The 19271-nt window shown below is 36.9% G+C and overlaps 1 protein-coding gene across 5 annotated transcripts; it reads right to left on the bottom strand.

Annotated features, from left to right (window-relative positions):
* Window positions 1–144: 144 nt before the first annotated feature.
* On the bottom strand, window positions 145–19247 carry LOC106166479 (protein Smaug homolog 1). Of its 5 annotated transcripts, none has more exons than XM_013545056.2 (13): window positions 19097–19247; window positions 16418–16734; window positions 8303–8908; window positions 7718–7978; window positions 7336–7445; window positions 6907–6993; window positions 6079–6280; window positions 5058–5146; window positions 4719–4831; window positions 4331–4559; window positions 3902–3980; window positions 3624–3713; window positions 145–3345 (listed from the first exon to the last, which is right to left on the bottom strand). In XM_013545056.2, exons 2-13 carry the CDS (start codon window positions 16623–16625, stop codon window positions 3317–3319), a joined length of 2103 nt encoding a protein of 700 aa, XP_013400510.2. In that variant the 5' UTR covers window positions 16626–16734; window positions 19097–19247; the 3' UTR covers window positions 145–3316. The 5 variants fall into 5 exon arrangements, with proteins under 5 accessions (XP_013400510.2, XP_086863365.1, XP_013400542.2 ...); XM_087007239.1 differs by having other exon boundaries at window positions 3624–3707; XM_013545088.2 differs by lacking the exon at window positions 19097–19247 and adding an exon at window positions 18777–18930.
* Between the last annotated feature and the right edge of the window lie 24 nt (window positions 19248–19271).

The raw sequence follows: 19271 nt of genomic DNA, 5'->3' as shown, positions 1-19271 counted from the left end.
AATATTGGTAAATAATTTTTGGACAGCCACTGAAGATCCGTGGTCCCATCTTAAATAGGAGTCACTAATTATGCAACCCATCAAGTGATAATGAATTATTTCCAAATTTTCTACCCCTCCCCCTCAGAAAAACAAGACCAAAACAACATTTTCATTTCAAATTTATTTCCAAATACCCCATCAATACAAAGTATGCAACAGACATGGCCATACTATCTGCTGTGTTGTCAGGTGTTCTCAACAAACTACAACATCTACACATACACAAAATACTATTTGTTCATCAAGTCAGACAAAGGTGACTATTTCTAGCTCTAGTCCTTGTATGGAATATTTCTATGACAGCCAGGACACTAGGTCTTAATGGCCTACACTAGGCCGGGAGCTGGACAGAAGTTTTGGACCTGCTCCAAATATTGCATGTTGGCTTTGTAATGGCTTTAATTTCAATAAAATTTTTAATCAATTGAAGTACTGTTTAAAAAAACTCAACCAGTTGAGTATTGCCCACTTTTGATAATTTTTCTTGTTGTTGGCTTCTCAAGACTTCTGTTTTTCTACGACCTGTGCATTGGTATCTAATTGGGTATCAGTAACTTGAAAACTACACAACTTTTGATTTACGTTAATTCACTGAATCACCATATCAATCTTAAACTAAATACTGAAAGCAAAGCTCATTTCTTCATTGGAACCTGTCTGCAGAAGAAACAATTTACAAATAAAAAACAATGCCCTTGTTACCCATATGGCACAGCCTGCAATGTGAGCCATGGATGCAGAGTCAAAAGCACCATCATCAAAATGACAATCATGTGTGAGATTCACTTTAACTTGAAAAGAAATGGCATATCCTAAGACCTATGAACAACAGCTAACTAATCAACAAATTCCCACCACCTCAGAACTGCTACTTGCTGTAACAACTGCACTACTGACCCTAACTATCTGGCAACATTTCATGTAGTGACACCTATCGAGGTATCCCAGTGGAAGTATCACCATGGCAACACTTCCATGCAGAGGTCCAAGATGGCACACTCCCTATTTTCCTGTTTACAGAGCCCTGAAATAAGGTTTGATTTCATATTGATTCTAAGCTGTGTGCAGTTATACAACTGGTTCACATCAGTAAACTGGGTGTAAACAGGGCTCATCTTGCAACGTCCCCCTAGTGGCTTGAAAACACACCACTGCTGATTTGAGCAAGATGTACTACATTACTTAACATTAAATAAAACCTTCATATTGCATAGCTTAGCTTCAGTGTTTTGTCCCCACCATCTAGCGGACGAGAACCTTCAAAGCATGTTCAAGGACTTTAAATCACAATAAGATTATGCAAATTAAGATCCATGCACTTCAGAAAAGCATGAATCTGTAAGGGCAACTTATGAAAACACCAAGCTGGAGATTTCTCTCAATCCAGGACTTAGCGAGTCTATTAGCTTTTCCAACAAGTAGTAGTAGTAGTAGTGCTTTGTGTGTAGTCCAGGGCTTAAGGCACCATATAATGTCACATGTCCCCTGAGGTCCACACAATCTCGCTAACAAGACACAATGACATCACACACAGCTACATCTCAGTCACAGTGGTTCTGAACGCAGGTTGTCTGTGGTAGTGATAATACTAATAACTATAATAATAAAAAATTTGGTGTGGGAATAATAGTATGAATAATATCATCAGACCTGGCAATTTGCATCAAGCTGATCAAATCCTCTCAGAAGATTGTTGTGGGCATTATGGCCACGTTTTAGTTACACAAACTGTTACTGCACTAATAAAACCTCCCCTTTTCACACCTCTGGTTATGGAGAGCCTTGGATATCTAAGATTATAATGAACGAATGCAAAAATAACTTTGGCTCAGCATTAAGGCAACCTTGCTGGTTGCTGGAACCAAAACAAGGTCTGCCGTAAGTATACATGTACAAAACTTTTGAGCTCTGGTCCACTCGCTCAGCAGATCTAGCTCCTGAAGAGTGGGCAGAATTTGGCCGATTAATTAATTATTACAATTTATTGCAACATCTCTGTGTCTTCTGCACTGCATTACATTGGACTATCATGTTAACTTGACCAAATGTGTAAAAACTGGCTAGTATCATATTCCTTAAAAAAGTGGAAATTGTCACTGTACCGGCAGTGTGTCTCACACACACACAAATATAAGAAAAAAAAATGCTGATTTATACACCACTAACTGAACAGTATATGTATTGAAAACCAGCTTCAGTTTTTAAATGACATAACAAACACACTAGGACCCCTCTGTAAGTTCCAAAATGCCATACTGAACCATAACTATGATATGTCTGACCTGGCCATGCCCCGCATTACCAGAGAGAAACCAAACTTCCAAGTATGCAGGGAACAAAGTGCCCTCCCATATTTCAGCAGCTTGCCCCCATTCTATAATATTCCCTCCTATGTGTAGTGAATGCCGTGAGATGACAGCCATTGGACTATGCTGTAACCATAATAATGTACAGCACACCTGTTTCTCCTAAAGCTACATTGACTTTGGTTGTGGATAACTAGAATCATCTACACAATTACGAGTTACTCGGCGTTCAAAAGCAACGGAACAGCTGGCATATGGGACTTACAGAGGGATTGGATATGAATTTAATTTGCTTCTCTTTTACTTCTCTTTCTATCACCCCCAAACTGTTGATATGCTAGGAAACTACTGAAATGGCAGCACAATGGGAATATCTGCAATAAATAGGCTAATGCTACATAGTACCCTTTTCTGTGTCAGTTATACCAGCACTGCTGTTAACTGTTTATATCTATTACAATAAAACTTACACATCTTAACCATACAGTTAACAGACAAAACAAAGGTATGTAAATATTAAATAATATTGCTGCCATATATTCAACTATGCACACTTGGTTTTAATTTTTCTATCCATTCAAAACTGTTTGAAATGAAAGCAAGCATCTTGCTTGTGTTAAAAACCTTTCTCAAAAATGCAATTCGAATCAAAACGTTGAACATTCACAAAAAATGTAAAACCACAATATCAATGATACTTTGTACACAATGTAACCTGGACTGCAAGATACAAATACTGTAGGTGTTTTTTTTTCTTGCATATCATGAATCAAAGCACAAACAAATGCACACCTATCTCCCCAGTTATATATTGCGCTCATAAAAGCATTTTCTAAATGAGTACAACTTGGATTCTGTAAAATCTTCTCTTTCTTCCATTCAACAAAAGAGTCTAGTGACAAGCTCTTATTTGCTTATATTCAACCAATCATGGAGCTTGTAACAAGTTGCTGCGGACACTGTAACTGTCAAAAAGTACCTCCCTTGTCTCCACTGTCTGAAAACAAAGAGTGGAATGTTTACACAATATTATCTGGAACAAATATTTGGGATGTGGAACTTCAAATTCTCCAGAACTTTTTTTAGAAAAAAGGATAAATGAAAAACTAATGATTAACTATTAATATTAATATTTGATCTTATAGAATACTATTTGCACATTTTATAATACCATGGCTCAAGTGGAACATTAAAAAAAGAGAAAAAAAATCCTTGCAACTAGATGATTAACCTTTGCCGAGGTAAAAACTTTGATATCTATTAACAAACCCTTACCTAGCCCCCCTAGTGCATGTTCTGCCATACTTAGGCATAAGGAGTCCAAGCCTGCATTGATCTCATTCTCTGACACACTCATATCTGAAACTGGATCATCCACAATATAGACTTTGAATATCTGTGACTTACAAAACATGCATCAGGTAATGGTAAGATAAGAAAAAAAAATGTCTGCATTTTTCACTTTTGATACAATATCATTTATAGAATTTGATTTTATGAAACTGCTTTCCAAACCAACATGGCTGAATGTACTGGTCACCAAGGGGTCTTACCTGGTCTACGTGGGAGACCAAAAGGCACACCACTTGGGCGGATAGGTGCTGAGTAGGTCCGCTGGACTTGCTGTTTGGCCTGGAATATCAGCAAAATACAATTACCCTCTTATAAATAAAACATATTTGCCACTTGTAGATCACAGGCAACACGGTCTTTCATTAAAAATAATTAAACAGCAGCTCACTGTTGCTGGTATACAAACAAATCATTAATGCACACTTAAAAATATAATTTATTTGCATACTTACTGATTACAGGCAACAGCTCGTTCATTGTGAAATATCTAAATTTCTTAATGAAATTAAGATATGGTATTTTCCAATTTTTTAACAAGATGATGACACAAGATATATTCCTTTCTAATTTGAATTAAACCATTCAATGTGACAGGAATTTTTTCAATAGTAAATGACTCTCCCACTCACATCAGAGAATCCTGGTTTGAGCAAAGCTGCATTGAGGGAGTTGTTGCGCTGCAGTGGTAGCTGTCCCCCTGGGGCCACGGGAAACAGCGTTGTGCGTTTGTTGTTAAACGCCCACTGCTGCTGGATTAGTTTGGCATTGGCGGGAGTGAGAGGGGTGCGCACCGGGCGCTGCCCTCGTCCCACATTTGTCATGTTAGCACCAACTGGAAAAGTAGTTCCACTCCAGGACCTAAGGGGAAAAATCCGAAAATTATGTATCAAATATCACATTTATATTTCTACAGCCAGGACAGGTTATCACAAACATACAGAAAATGTCAAAGTATGTTTCTTAAAAGATGACTGAGATAAATGGAAGACTTCCTTAACACATATATGAAATTCTTACCCTTTCCGTTGCTTGTTGTCGATGTTTGTGAATTTCTGGGGTATATGTCTCCAAACCTTTTGTATCTGTTGCTTCCATGTCAGCAAAAGGTTCTTCTGTCTTTGAGTAAATGCCTAAATATAAAATTCAATTTCATATAAATATGGACATTTTATATAATTTTAGCTTCAGATAGAGGTACAAAAATTTCTAGCTGTAAAACATATTCAAATTATCAAATCAGTATCAAAGTAGCTGTGCAATGAAAACATCTTGTTGTTTCTACACATCAGATAAAATATCCTAAGAAGGAAGTTTGGTGGGGAGGGCTGGATACAATTACAAGAAAAACATAGCTACCTCATGATGTACAGCCTTGTCAATGAGTTGCAGGTAGATGTTAAAACTTTCATCCTCCACCTGACTGGACGTCAACAGCTGAGTGCACACTGTAACAAACATAAATAGGGATTATTTAAGGGACCACTATCATCACATTTAGCATGCTCCTATTTTAAATAGACACATTTGGACTTGGAGAGATTACTACATCAATCGAAGAATTATATATTATTAACAAGATAATTAAGGAGTTAATTAGTACAGAATAAAGGTGTTTTGTGTGGACTCTAGCATAATGGGCAATCAATTCTATCTGTAATGCTGCAGTTATATCTGTTGTCATTGATAACTAGCAAAAATGATATCGACACACATAGAGATACTTATGTACTTCTCTGAGGTTATATACCATCTTAATTATATATGATTTCATATGTTTCCGTTGACTATTTATATAAAAAGATCTACATTTCTGCAAATAGCAAAAGGGATATTTTAAAAAAAAAATCCATATCCCCAAGCAATACACATTATCATAATTAAATATCAATATAGAGCATATATTAATGGTCACAAATAAGCAGTAATATTTATACATTTCAAAGGAAATGGCTGGTTTCCCCTGTCTACCATCTGTGTTAGTGCAGCCCACCATCACCTGTTCCTGGATCAATCCCTCCCTTGTGAACCACAACATCTCCAGCCAAAACAGCTGGACTGGGAAATTATGTCCATGCCAACTGTTACCTCATGCTGTAAGCTTACTTGAGTTTATAGTATCAGTTTAGGTAGATCAATTGTCTGTCTTTCAAAGTGCTTTGCAAAAAGGTTAACTGAACCCACTGTATGACGTATTTATTATTTTTCCTGCATGTTATAATGGTAAGAGCTATCGGCAGTTTTTTTTTCTACGCAGCAAAAGAAAGAATCAGGTTTCCCTTCCTCTGATATAGTCAAATTTCCATCACATCTAGGGTTGAACCAGCTTCTAAACCAATATAAACAGCACACGTATTGGTGGAGACCACACTATATTTACCTTTGCCCATGACTCTGGTAAACTGTCTGGGCACATCCCCCTCTGGTATGGATGAGGACTCCCCCTCGGTTCCCGTGGGAGAGGGCGGGGGCTCGGTTTTCTCTTGGTCAGGTGTGCTGGGGGTGTAAGCCTTCAGTGGAGTATTCAACATGGCACGCATTTCCTGGAGAGGTTGCTTTACATTGCCACCCTCCATTATATCCTGAAAATAAACGATGCACACATTTACAATCCTGCAAATATGCAGTGTACAGTAATATACCACATATCCTACAAATACACAGTGCACATAGTCATAACACTACAAGTATGCAATGTACACTTATACACCATAGGTATAGAGATGTATTCTACAAATATTGTGCACACACATAAAACCAACAAATATATATATTGATATCTCCTATAAATATGTGGTGTTCACAAACATGTCCTAAAATATGTAAAAAAAGTCACTTATTGTTTGATGGAAAACTTCTTCACATAACCTTCCTAGATAACACCTACAACGATAGCTATGCAAGCAGCCCAAATCCATATTTTATTCTTACTGCAGATTTTCCCCCCACAAACTAGCTTCATTTGTGGTTGGGTCCTACTTAAATATTCATTGCTGTGCAACAAATTATGTACATTAAAGTCAAATGTTAAAAATAGCCTGGCATGAGGGGGAGTGAGAAGAGGACTTAGTCTGGCATTTCCTTGTACTCAACAGCTGCGACATTAATCTTTAAGTTACCTGAAGACTAAAAATTAGCCCTATATTATATGGAATTCAAAGTAACAATAATTGCCTAATTTAATTTTTTATCTTCTAGAATGTCTTACCTTTTCCATCTGTCTCAGCTGGTTCTGGCGATCTTTCAGTTTGTTGACACTGATGACAATCTTATGTCTAGCACCTTTAGTAACATTCTGCAAGAAAAATTGAATAGGATTATACAATCAACATTGTATTTTGAGGTTAAAATTCTAAGAGTGGCTAAAAAATATAACAAATCCCATAGTTCCAACCACAAAAAGGAAAGTTGAAATAAAGAGAAAACAGTATGTGCTTTAACATAAATTTTCTGTATGTCATTTCCAAGGACAATCAAGATGTAAGGGAGATTTTTTAAAACCCTTGTTTCTTTTTATCATTTTTTTAGGAAGGGGTGTGTGTGCTAACTGTTGACATAAAGAGTGCTGTAAAAACTTCTTCTTCTTTTGGTGCTTCAGTTTGTCACTTATAAATCACAACAGGAGTGACAGACTTACATTAGCTTCAAGCCACTGTTCTGTAAGGCCCAACATTTCTTCATACGTCATATTCTGAAACAGGTAGGCATACTTATGCAGACGTAGAGTCTTCAACCACACTGGCACATCTGAAACAGGATAAAAAAAAATGGTCAAAACTTGTACATACTTAAAATGTATCCCAAAACACAAATGTTGCATTAAAAAAACAATATAACAAACTTAATATGGCATAAATGTAGTCATTGTCAGGGAAAAAAATCACTTCAACTTTGGATTATAAAATTTCAGACCAAACCATAGGCCAAAGTTGAATCTGTAAATCTGGCTCCTGATGCTAAAATTAATTATAATGCAAACAAATCTAAAACATCTCTGGGCAATTTTGGTTTCAAGCTACCTCTCATTCCACTACTGTCTTCTAAGAAAGTATTCCTCTCGGACCGCTCATCATGGTGGGACTCGCTGCCACTCCCGGAAGATGCCGCGCTGCTCTGTGGGGAGAGGGGGGCATGATCAAGGGTGAGCGAGTGTGAGCGCGACGTGCGTGGTGTGCCTTCATCCTGTTGCTGCTGCATAAAGCCCCAGTCTGCAACACTCAGTGGCACGGGTACAGGAGGGGTCACGGATGCTGTCCGCTTCAGACGACTATGCTGGTTACCTGATCGAACAGAAGAGAATAAGCCTGTGGTTAACACCACTGCATATAAAGCAACCCACATGAATCATGGTATTTGTAATTCAATTTGGATCTTGGCACAGAAATCTGTCTTCTCACCCAGCACAACTTGGCTGACATCGCATCAAAAAGTAACAGATTAAATTAGACCGACTTTCTGCAGGAGGAAAAAAGGATAGAAAGAAAGATAAATATTACCAGTAGATGAGCAAAGGTAAAACACTAAGGAAAAATACATAATTCTGAGATTTTATTACCAATCAAACATTAATACTAGAGTCCCACACATTTCATTTTTCCACTGACCTGGCTGAGAAGAACCGTTATTCTGAAAGTTTGGTGGAGCTGAGGATGTGGTGTGTAAGGGGACATGCCTGCCGTCCCCTGGCACACTAGCACCATTGACTGACAGCATACTACTACTGCTGCTGCCAACGTACTGGTAATTCTCACAGCCATTCATTCCAATCCCAGAATCTCTGGCAGACCCGCCGCCATTGGGCCAGCCGTTCATGCCACGACCGCCTGGGGCACCAGTGCCGTTCATGTAACCAGGGGGCATGACACCAGTGTCGTTATAATGAGGAGCAAGTCCGTTGGATTGCTGTGGTTGCTGCTGAAGTCTGGCGGGATAGTTAGTGTGTGCAAAACGTTCCTCCAGGTGGCCCAGCCACAAAGTAAACTGAGAACGTTCCTCGCTGTTGATGGCGGGGTGGATCAGGGAGTACGACAGCAGCTGACGACTCTCCTCAATGTGGACGCCATTCTCTATGGAGTACTGCAGAAGGATGGGAATGAGCTTGAGGTACTCTGTCTTGGCCACCTCGTTCCCCGGCCTCAGCAGTGGCAGGTGTGATAACAGCTGTAATACCTGGGAGTCCCTAGGCTCATTACACAGACTGCTAATGTAATCTGGAAACAAATACACACATAACTGTCATTGAGGATCCTGTATGAAAAACCAATAAATGTCACTTAATGACTGATTTATATCAGAAGTTTGACAATGGTGACTGGTTTGGGTTCTAATAAGTGGTTTGTTTTTATAGTCTCTCTTATACTAAGGCCATAACAAACTACATATATTTGATGATTACTTTAATTAGTCAATCCAAACTAAAATATAAATTATAATTTTTTCGTAACTATAATTTTTTAAACCTAATTTTTTGCCTAATTATAACTTACATAAAGAAGAATAAACATACAAAAAACGGACCTTGTAACTTTTTTACTTTTGAAAATATTTTCATTTGAAGTGTCAAATGTCCTTCAGTAACAGCAAAAAAATACCACGGAATGGCCCATATATATTCTCCCTGTTCTGAGATAAGTCAAAGATGACTGCTCAAGCATGGGATGTGTCACCTCTCTCTTCTTAATGTCGATTTCAAAACATTAGCATGCTGTGAGGTCAAACAGATACTACAAGTAGAGCTGAAATTCAACTCGATGGCATAAAATCTACTCAGCAGACTGACTACCTTGGGCTAATCTTAGGTCCCATTCCAACGGACACCATTACATACGTTGAACGACCCAACTCCGCGGGGACTCTTCCTGAATGCAATCAGTTCAACAGGTTAACATGCCTCCTCCCGGTGTTTAGTTCAATGCAGAAAAGCTGGTGATTATATGAGTAAGTTGAAAACAAAAGGAGGCGTGTAATTCAGTTAAGCCGATTGCACTCAATGAGAATCCCCGCAGAATTTGGTTGGTCCATGTAGACTGATGGTGTCTATGGGAATAAAGTCTAAGACTGGGTTCCCATACTTAGATCGATCCATCTAGATTGACCTAACTCCCTGGGGTTTCACGCTAAATTGCTATCAGCTCAAGAGGGAGCCTAGCGTGCACAAAAGTTAATTACCCCCTAACAGCTTTTAGTAGGCGTGACAGACATTTAAGCCAGTTAAACTGATAGTAATTAAGTGAGACTCCCCAGGGAGATAGATCGATCCAAATATCTGTGGGAATGGTCCCTAAGAGTAAATATGATATCATATACCTCTATTCTCAATGCAGTATTTGACCCTATCAAGGAGGAAATTGTTGTCCAGGATCTCAATAACGATAACCCTTTCATTATGACTGTGTGTGGTTTCAGTGAGTAATGATGATAAATCCTAAATCATTTCAAACCATTTAAATATTGCAATGAATGCCTTGTTATCGCATGATATTCAAACATCAGTTCCCACATTGTCTAGAAATAAAAGGAATCTCAGCATATTCAGACATGTTTATTATCCACGGCATGAATCAAAAGGTCAAAGTGACATTGTTACATCAGCTACCTGAAAATAACCACATGTTATATAAAATGAATCTAAAAGCATCATCTGATGCATCTAACCAAAACATATTTGATAAAGATCATACCTCAAAGCATTTCATGGGTAGCAAACCTGAGAAGGTCTTGCTACTGGCTAACACACTTATCAATATGAGTGGCTAAGCCTATGAATTCTACATGTACAACTAGATTTTTCATTTTGGTGTGACCATAGCCAATTTAGTTACATAATGTCCACTTTACACCTACTCTTCAAAAACAACAGTGATCATTAAAATTTTGGTAACTTTCAGAAGTCTTGGCCATTCTCTGCTATCTGAGCTAAGAAGTCTTAAGTAAGCTCTAAACTTGAGCAGTCTGTTACATAAATTCCTGTGGTGAAATGTGACCTAGCTGACAGGTAGGTCAACATGTTGTAATTAGTCTCACATTTCACACCCCAGCCTTTTTATCAAATTTTTTTTTAATTCCAGCTTTGTTATTTCATGATGCTCTCTTGAAACTTTCAGATATTTAAGTAATACATTATCTACTTTCATCTTGGAATCTATCTTGTAAGAAAAAAAAAATCCTTGGGAAATGTGTCTGAAAAATCATTGGAGAGAGATTGTTAATGGGAAATTACCTTACAATTACTCATCTTTTAAACCTGTCAGCATCACATTTTAAACCTGTCGGCATCACATCTGGACTCAATTTCACATTATCCTAACAAAAAATATAGGCTTTGTCACATCATGACACACATTCCTCAAATTCATTGAATTAAGAATTGTCACTAACATGTCAGTATTATATTACCTTTGTTTTGTATTGCCATTATTTCAAAACGTTCAAGTACAGGAAGTTTAAAAAAATCAACACTCCATTTACGTAAGGAGCATTTTCAATTTAGGAACATCTCAGGTAACACAAAAGAACAATCTTTTTATTAGTGCCTGTTATTTTGTCTTTCATATACCAGCTTGCACTATTCTTCCTTAAACAACCTATGCAGTGTGAATCTAATCATTTTTTCCATGTCCAATGCCAGTGATATCATAGCCAACAGCCTGCCACAAAAAGTAACAACAACTAGCAATGACATGCATCAAGTACATAAGGGCGAAAATTAATCCTCGTCTGGATTTAACCACAGTATCACGAATTTCTGCCAGCTACACATGAAAATATTTACAGCTAAACAATGTCCTTATGTTTGAATTAGGCATCCTTTTGTATAAATGACTCTGCGCATGAAAAAGTGAAACATGCTTGCCAAGAAGACTGTTTTGCATCCAATACTTTAGAATTTTTTTAAACATATAAAAAACAGCAATGTCTGAGCAGTGTAGTACAAATCTATCGGTCTTCAACATGACATTTTATCCCATATATAATGTCTACTGACTCCCCAAAATAAATAGAAAATAATAAACAGAAACAAAACTATAATAAAATATGATTCTGATAAGAGCCAAGGTCTTCAACAGTTTTGCAAGCTTATTCTCACATATAAACAGAACCAAGATGTCCTTTTTTACCTTCAAGAGATGAGGTAAAAGGGCATCACCTTTTATGTAACCTGATGTATTACTGACCTGCAAACACTAGTGGCATGGATACTGATGTTATTATTTGCTGTGAGACACTTCACACTTGAAGTGTTCACTGATCTTCATTGTGATGTTTTTTATAAGATCAAAATAGAGCAAAACACGTGCAAACTGGAGTACTTAATTTTATTGCTTTTATACTAAAAACATGTTCTTTAAATAATTTTTTCACCCCTCTCTCCATTGTGTAAAATATGATCATCATGCAACAGCAGGAATATTTCTATTCTCACTTTCCTTACAGTTTCATTAATTTCCTTCTTAAAAACAATATCCTGTCCTCTATGATTAGATCTCTAAAAATATATCTCTTTGTATTGTAAACACTGACTCCAGTCTCCTTCTTAGTAAAAAAATGTGTCAGAACACATGCTGACCCCGTCCAAAGAATAATCAAATCTCTGCACTGATCTGTTCTCAGTGCTAACAAATTCTGATTGAGCACCTGCTTTTGTACAAAAAACAATATCAAGCAAGTGTGAATGTGTCCAAATACGATGATATGATGACTGATTGCAGAGAATTTAAATGTAATACTGTTACCATGACAGGCAGATGAAGCTTACAAACAATAAATACCTGATATATCATAGTTATATGGCATCTTAAACAAAGAAGGACATTTCCTAGTTGAAGAAAAAGAAGCATGAAGAAGAGAACAACACAAGAAGAAATCAGGGGGGACTGTTTAAGATTATGAATAAATAAGGGCTGATCAATATCATTACTCAAGCATCTAGCTACCTTCATGAAGATCATGTGGAACCTTCTTACTGGATGCAACTGAAAACTCATTTCATAATGGAACCCTTTTAAACTTTGTATACTATTGAATTTGTGGTAATGAAGCCAAATTACAAGTGACACAATCCAATGAGACCTTGACTGTTCCTTAGATTTAACACAAGACGTCTAACACCATCACTGATACCCGATCTACCTGACCAGTATCACATATATTCTGTTTTCCCTTTAGTTCACTAGCCATTGTTATATCTCCCACCCCAACACCTGAGGATGATATCATCAGGGGACACATAATAACAGCCAGCTATACGGGGGGAGAGCAATGGCTCCAGCCAGGGGTGATAACATCAAAGTATAGAGAGAACAATAGAAAAGTAACTTGTGCAGGCAGAAAAACCATTCTTTCTGATAGGCATCTGAATATACCTAATTACCCAAACTAAAAAAAGGCAACCTTTATGCCCCGATTAGAATCTTGATCATGGCCTGTAATTGCTGTGCATTGATGTTGTCTATAGCAATAAGTTGATAAACCCTGTTTATAAAGTGACTGGCTTTGCAAGGTGGTAGCTACTACCACTGGCAAATTATTGTTATTTATACCAAGTCTAGACATGGAAAGTCTTGGCATGCTACTTGAAGGTGTACTATTCCCTTGGCAAGATTATTTCCGTTCTTTTTTTTCTTGGCTTTCTGCCAGGACCTCTTGGGTCTGGAGTGCCAAAGTCTACCTTCCACTACATTCTAATATCAAAAACTACTATATTGGGTCTGCTATCAAGAACAGAAGGTATATACCTTTACTGTTATGCTCAAAGCATTTTTGCTGCTATTAGACACACAATTTTCTCACACGCCTCGTATTTCTTCACACAAGCAAGAGTACATGGAGATAGACCACTTTTCTTGGATTTTCTTGACACTTAAATATATAGGTGCACTTACTGTGACCCCCCCCACACACACACACACACACACACACACCTTCCACACACACACCTTTCTACCTTACAGACAAAATTAACAAATGTTAACTATGAAATACTGTCTGTCCAATATATCTATTTGGATAAACTGATTATCCAGCACTCCCAAAAAAACAGACCTTAAAGTTGCCTTAACTTCCAAGTGACCCTATTAAAGCACCCTTTTCTTCTCTCCTGTTAATTTCATTTAGACTCAGATTACAAAAAACAGGAAAAAGTCCCCTACATAGTGGAGGAAATAAGTCAGTATAGCCTGAGCACAGTTAAGCCTAGGTGTGATAATTTATGAGCAAACAATCCAGTCACAGCGCTTTGTCACATAGCAGACAGCATCATATCAAACAGAAAACAAATCACATGCAATGTGACAATATCAACCACTGTTTAATTAAGTCTGAAGCATCCGCGCCACTTCCTGTGCTGACGAGGAGACAGATTGTGGTCAACAGTGACAGTGATACTGACCATAACAAAACACTTCCCGCATACTTCATAACTGTATGGAGTTGGCATTCTTTAACAGCCCAGGTCCATTTATATATTTTACCTAAACATGATATATTGGCCAACAAATATCATTTTCCTTAACTTTATGACAATCGAAACACATCTTCAGCCAGTGTGCACAAGCCTGCAGACTTCATACCATTGTGAATCAGGTCAACATATACGAGGCAATTATAATTCAGTCTAGACTAAATCCTTGCCCTAATTCTAAATAATTATTTACTTTACAAGACATCAAACATTAGTTATTCTTATTTAAATGTGTACTCTAGTTAGACTTTGAAGTACAAAATTGAAGCTAATTTAGCTTATTATCATTTTGATCGGTTCCTGCATCTAAGCACCACTTCTTAAACAAAGAGGAACAAACTAGTGCTTCAAAGGCACAGTGCCTTGTGCTTTTAGTAATTAAACAACCAAACTAAGTGTCATGCCAATTAAAAAAAAAATGCATGGTTGTTAGGATATTATGAAGACACAACATAACCCTTGTTTCCTCAATAAAAAATGTTAAAAGAGAAGAGTGTGTCAATATTTTCTTTATGACAGTCATCGTGTAATAATAGGATCAAAACCAGCACCAAATGTTTCATTCTTGTAATAAGCTATATTATAAATGTTTTCCCAAGGAACAAAGATTTTATCTACACATAGAAGAGAGCAAGTCTGACCATCATGACACCAAAAGAGCAAAGCTTTCCTTTCCTGTTATTGAACTACAAGAGACAATAGTTTCTTGTCTTAACAAGGGAAGTCCCTGAAAGCGTCTATATGGTAGAGGAAGAATACAAAACAAACTCTGACTTCCTGGTTGATAAAGTCATGCTGTGCTGAACACAAATGATTTAATATTGTATGTTGTGGATGTTGTAACATGAAAAATACCCATTTCTGTTTACATGTTAAAAAGTCAAAACAGGGGTTTTAAAGTGTGTCTTTCCAGTTTGTAAGACGAAGAAAACTTATCCATCGACATAATCTTACCAAAATATTGGCCTTAAAATATATGCTTACTTTTCTGAAATATGATTTGACTCAGGAAATGTAATCTTTTTGGTGATAATTGTTATGGCAGTCTAGAGACCAAACTATAAACAATGAAGGGTTAACAACCCATAGTGTACCTGTTTCAAGCTGTTTTGATAGCTGCACTCAGCCTGTAATCAAGATCATCAGTATTTATCTATGATAATGAAACCATAGCTTTCAAGCTTAAAATGAGGACCTAATTTTTAAGAATTAACTTCAATCATTCAACTGTCCACTTTGCCTTATGCAAATTATTCTAACAATGAAGACTGCAAACAGAAATATACCACAAAAGGTAAATCTATTTCCTTCACACATAACTGGCTTTTTGCCAGTTTGCTTCCAATTTGTATCTATGTAAAAGTCTTCATCTTTTAATGAATTTACACTTTAACTACAATAAAGCAAAATACAATATACTGGATATCTCAAAAGAGTGCTTTTTACAGGTTAAGCCTCTATCTTTTGTGTACACAACAGTTAGAAAACAACCTGTGAAAGAGGCCGAGTCAATGGAGGTCATAGCATGCAATAGACCTGATTTGTAGCAGGCCAAGTAGCTGCCTGTATTTGGCCTCTCTTACAAGGTCAGGGGGCAAACTGTGTAAACAGACCCATAACACATCAACTCCCAATGCCCCCTTTACTAGTTTACATAAAAATACTATGATTCACCTGTAGTTACAACAGGAGAGGGTTTTTAAGTTTTAGTATGTACTGGTATTCAAATTAACATATGGACATGAAAGATTTAAATATAGAAGGAGCTGGTTGTTACAAATCAGCAATATATAGACAATGCCTTGTTCCTAGGTCTACCAATTCAATTAGATATCTAAATGCAAAGAAATAAATAGGTATGGTAATGAAATTGTCTTGTCTGAGATAGTTCATAATAAGGTTTGAGCACTTCCTCAAAGTAAACATCTGACAGTCAGAATTAGATAACATGAATATCAATTCAAAGAGTCTACTAAACTTGATACCTTGAATCCAGGATCCAAACTCATTAAATTAAAAGCTTGGCTCTTATGTCAGTAGGTAGCTACTGATACAATATAATAACAATTTATCTGATAAGCACTAGTGCATTTATATAATAAAACTGATAACAAATAACCTAGATAATTAGTCAATTGGGTAAGTGAATAAATACTAAAGATCTGCAGCTGACTCCAGATAAAAATCACACCTGAGTAAAGAAAATAATAATAACAAATGGCCCATATTTCAACTGAGACAAAGCCCCCACTGCACATACCTGCATCATTTGCCTCTTGTTCTGTGAGTTGAACATCAGTGCAGTCTGATACATTCTGTTCCAGGACCTGGAGTAAAAACTTGGCCTGTATGGCGTTCAGCTTCTTCAAAAGTGAGTACAATGCTACTGTCTGCTCACAGACATTCCAGTCCTGAAACCACCCAGTCACTGCATTCACCTGGTCGCGGAATGCATGTGTGGATTTCATTGTTCCTGCTTAATATCTGGTGTGGAATGCCCTTGCTCACACCTCACTTCTATTGTTTTATATTTCCTCTGAGATACATTCAGGCTAGTGTTCCACTAGGCCATCACATCTAAAATAATAATAATAATAATAAAACATGAGTTAACAAAATTCACATCGAAGGTGACCAAATTGGCAATTATATTCAATATAATTGTCTACTAAAGAATAAGACAAAGTCACATCTTGTGGACAACCTTATGTAAATGTCAATTACAAAACACACCCTTGAGAAACATACAATGAAAATATGACATATGTGAAATTAGTAAAGCCTTGCACTGCAAGTGCTGTGCTATCGGAAAATCTCACTCAATCTATTGATTCCAATTTCCATGTAAAACTGCACTGGATTTTCTAAGAATTACAAGATCCAGCACCATCTGTTCATGTCACTCTTCTCCTTATCTCCGTCAAAACAAAAACACCAGAACCCAGACACTGCCTATTTGCAATCTCTATAGCCCCTATGCTTTGCCACCAATGGAGGACTGTCTTCATTGATTTTTTCACTAGCAACTTCTAGGAGTGCTAACAGGCGAAGGAAGCCATGGAGTGCATGTGACAACTAAGGAGTATCCAAGCTCCACACTCACTAATATACCTAACACCAACAGGGTTAATCCATAGGATTATTGACTCATGACACATTGTATGTTTGTTGTTGTTGTGTATGAATATCCCTGGGCCAAACCCTTGTGAAGCCATTTAAAAGAGCTTCCTGTCGTATCTGAAGTGATTAAATAATGTTTATCTTTATTGTATGGCTTCAGCGGGATGAGTCTGGGAGAGGGTTTGCATGATGTTCTAATCTATGTACAAACATTGTGCTTTATCGTGTAGTTGCCTTGACCTTTATACTAACATTTACAACCATGGCAGTGAACTAGCAGTTTTTCCATCAGAATATATTACCCCACATTACTTCACCTATTTTCACGAGCTGAGGGATTCTTCTTCTATGAGAACGGACTACAATGTGCCAATAAAAATACCCATTCAACAAATAACTGGTGCAACCTTACATTTAGCTTAGGACAAACAAATGAAAGAATATTACAGATGTACTAGAAATTCACATAATATTTAGGTCTACTACTTGCACCAGTGTCATTTAATCTACTCTTAACTTTTTCTGTGTATGTCCTTTCACAAAATACAAGAAAACCTGTTTGATAATTCCGTTACTCTTGTGGCAAAAAGGAGTAACATGGACTACTTGAGAACAGATTACCATCTGAGAAACAAGTTCCAAGTAAAATACGTATAAAGTCCTGTTTACAACAAAGATATTGTTGACATATCTTTGCATATCATTTAGCTTATATTCCCATAGATAACAGATCTCTTCTTAAATCTACTGCCATGCTCGTCTCAAATAACTTCAACATGGATTTATACTTGTTGTATAAGTTGAAAGCTTCATCAAATGAGTAACTGTGGAGTCATTCTGAAAAGGCTTCATAAATTTTCATTGTTGTAATGGGATTTTATATAATATATAAAGCCACAAGAAATTGGCACATTTTGAAAACAATACAAATCTGACCCTGGTTCTTCCCAAGACTGTTGAAACCCCCATATTACTTGTAATGAATATTGCATGATATGCTTCAACTTTCTCAGAATTTTCACATAACGAAAAAAAAACAGAGGCTAGTCTATATATAAATAGCGCTTTGCAAAGTACAATTCTTCATTGAAACGTTTACCTTTTCTGTTCCTAACAATTCAAGAATTTCTGGTGAAACTTCATCCATTTAACCCTTTTCACAGAAAACTCACATATGAAGAAATTCTGGGAGGGGTTAATATTAACAAATGGGACTTTGTGAAATATAAGACATGTACATAAAAATGGGAAATGCACGTTTACATCACTTAAAATGCTGTACATTCCGACTTAACCAATCAGTTCCTCAGTTCTTCTAAAACTTTTACTATTACCATGCTGATTTTCCGTTGCTGGTTTAAAACTTTTGAGTGCTTCATCCAAATCAACCAATACTTCAACCTTTCTCAAGAAGAAATGATGTTACGCTTCTCGCATTCCTCAGTCTTCGGGTGTGGAAACTAGGTCAAATCTTAACTCTGACTAAATAATAGACTCACCTGTCCAGAGAAATATGCTAAGAACTCTCGAGGAAGGATATTTTTTCTTAGTCACTAAGTCTAATATGAAGCACACGACACTGTTTACTCGTCTGCTCTGAGAATGAGTCATTAGGTTTATGGAGTAGCCATACTCGACTGATCAAAGCCAAACGAAAACACGAACAACAGACAAAACGGTTATCCTTCTTCCTTTTCGATTTCCTAATAGAAATGAATACCATAATAAAAAATTCACTCAGTCTGTTTGACAAGGTTTCACTTTAATTCACAAAACACAATAAAAGTACCTTCTTTGGGAAAAGCCAAGAAATTCTCACCTTGTTTAGTCTTTGTGTCTCTCAGTGCACATGTTGTAGTCTACTCATGACGTCACTAGGCGGCGGCAAAGTCCACACTTCCGGTTGAGATTGTGCTAGTTGCGATTCTCCCTTTGAAACTGGGTCAAGTTAAAATGAACATTTCACCATTGAAATATAGCTCATGCTGTAGAAC

This window comes from Lingula anatina, chromosome 2, assembly GCF_051362555.1.
Source record: "Lingula anatina isolate TDL-2025a chromosome 2, LinAna3.0, whole genome shotgun sequence".
Taxonomy (NCBI): Eukaryota; Metazoa; Brachiopoda; class Lingulata; order Lingulida; family Lingulidae; genus Lingula; species Lingula anatina.
This window is presented reverse-complemented; position numbering and strand designations above follow the sequence as displayed.

Excerpts from the sequence above, each read along its gene's own strand:
- LOC106166479 (XM_013545056.2), bottom strand. The coding sequence starts at position 16,625 with ATGAAATCCACACATGCATTCCGCGACCAGGTGAATGCAGTGACTGGG. Across the intron at positions 7,446-7,717 it reads AGACAGTAGTGGAATGAGAG|ATGTGCCAGTGTGGTTGAAG; the intron begins GTAGCTTGAAAC and ends ATCCTGTTTCAG. Across the intron at positions 6,281-6,906 it reads AGCTGAGACAGATGGAAAAG|GATATAATGGAGGGTGGCAA; the intron begins GTAAGACATTCT and ends GTTTATTTTCAG.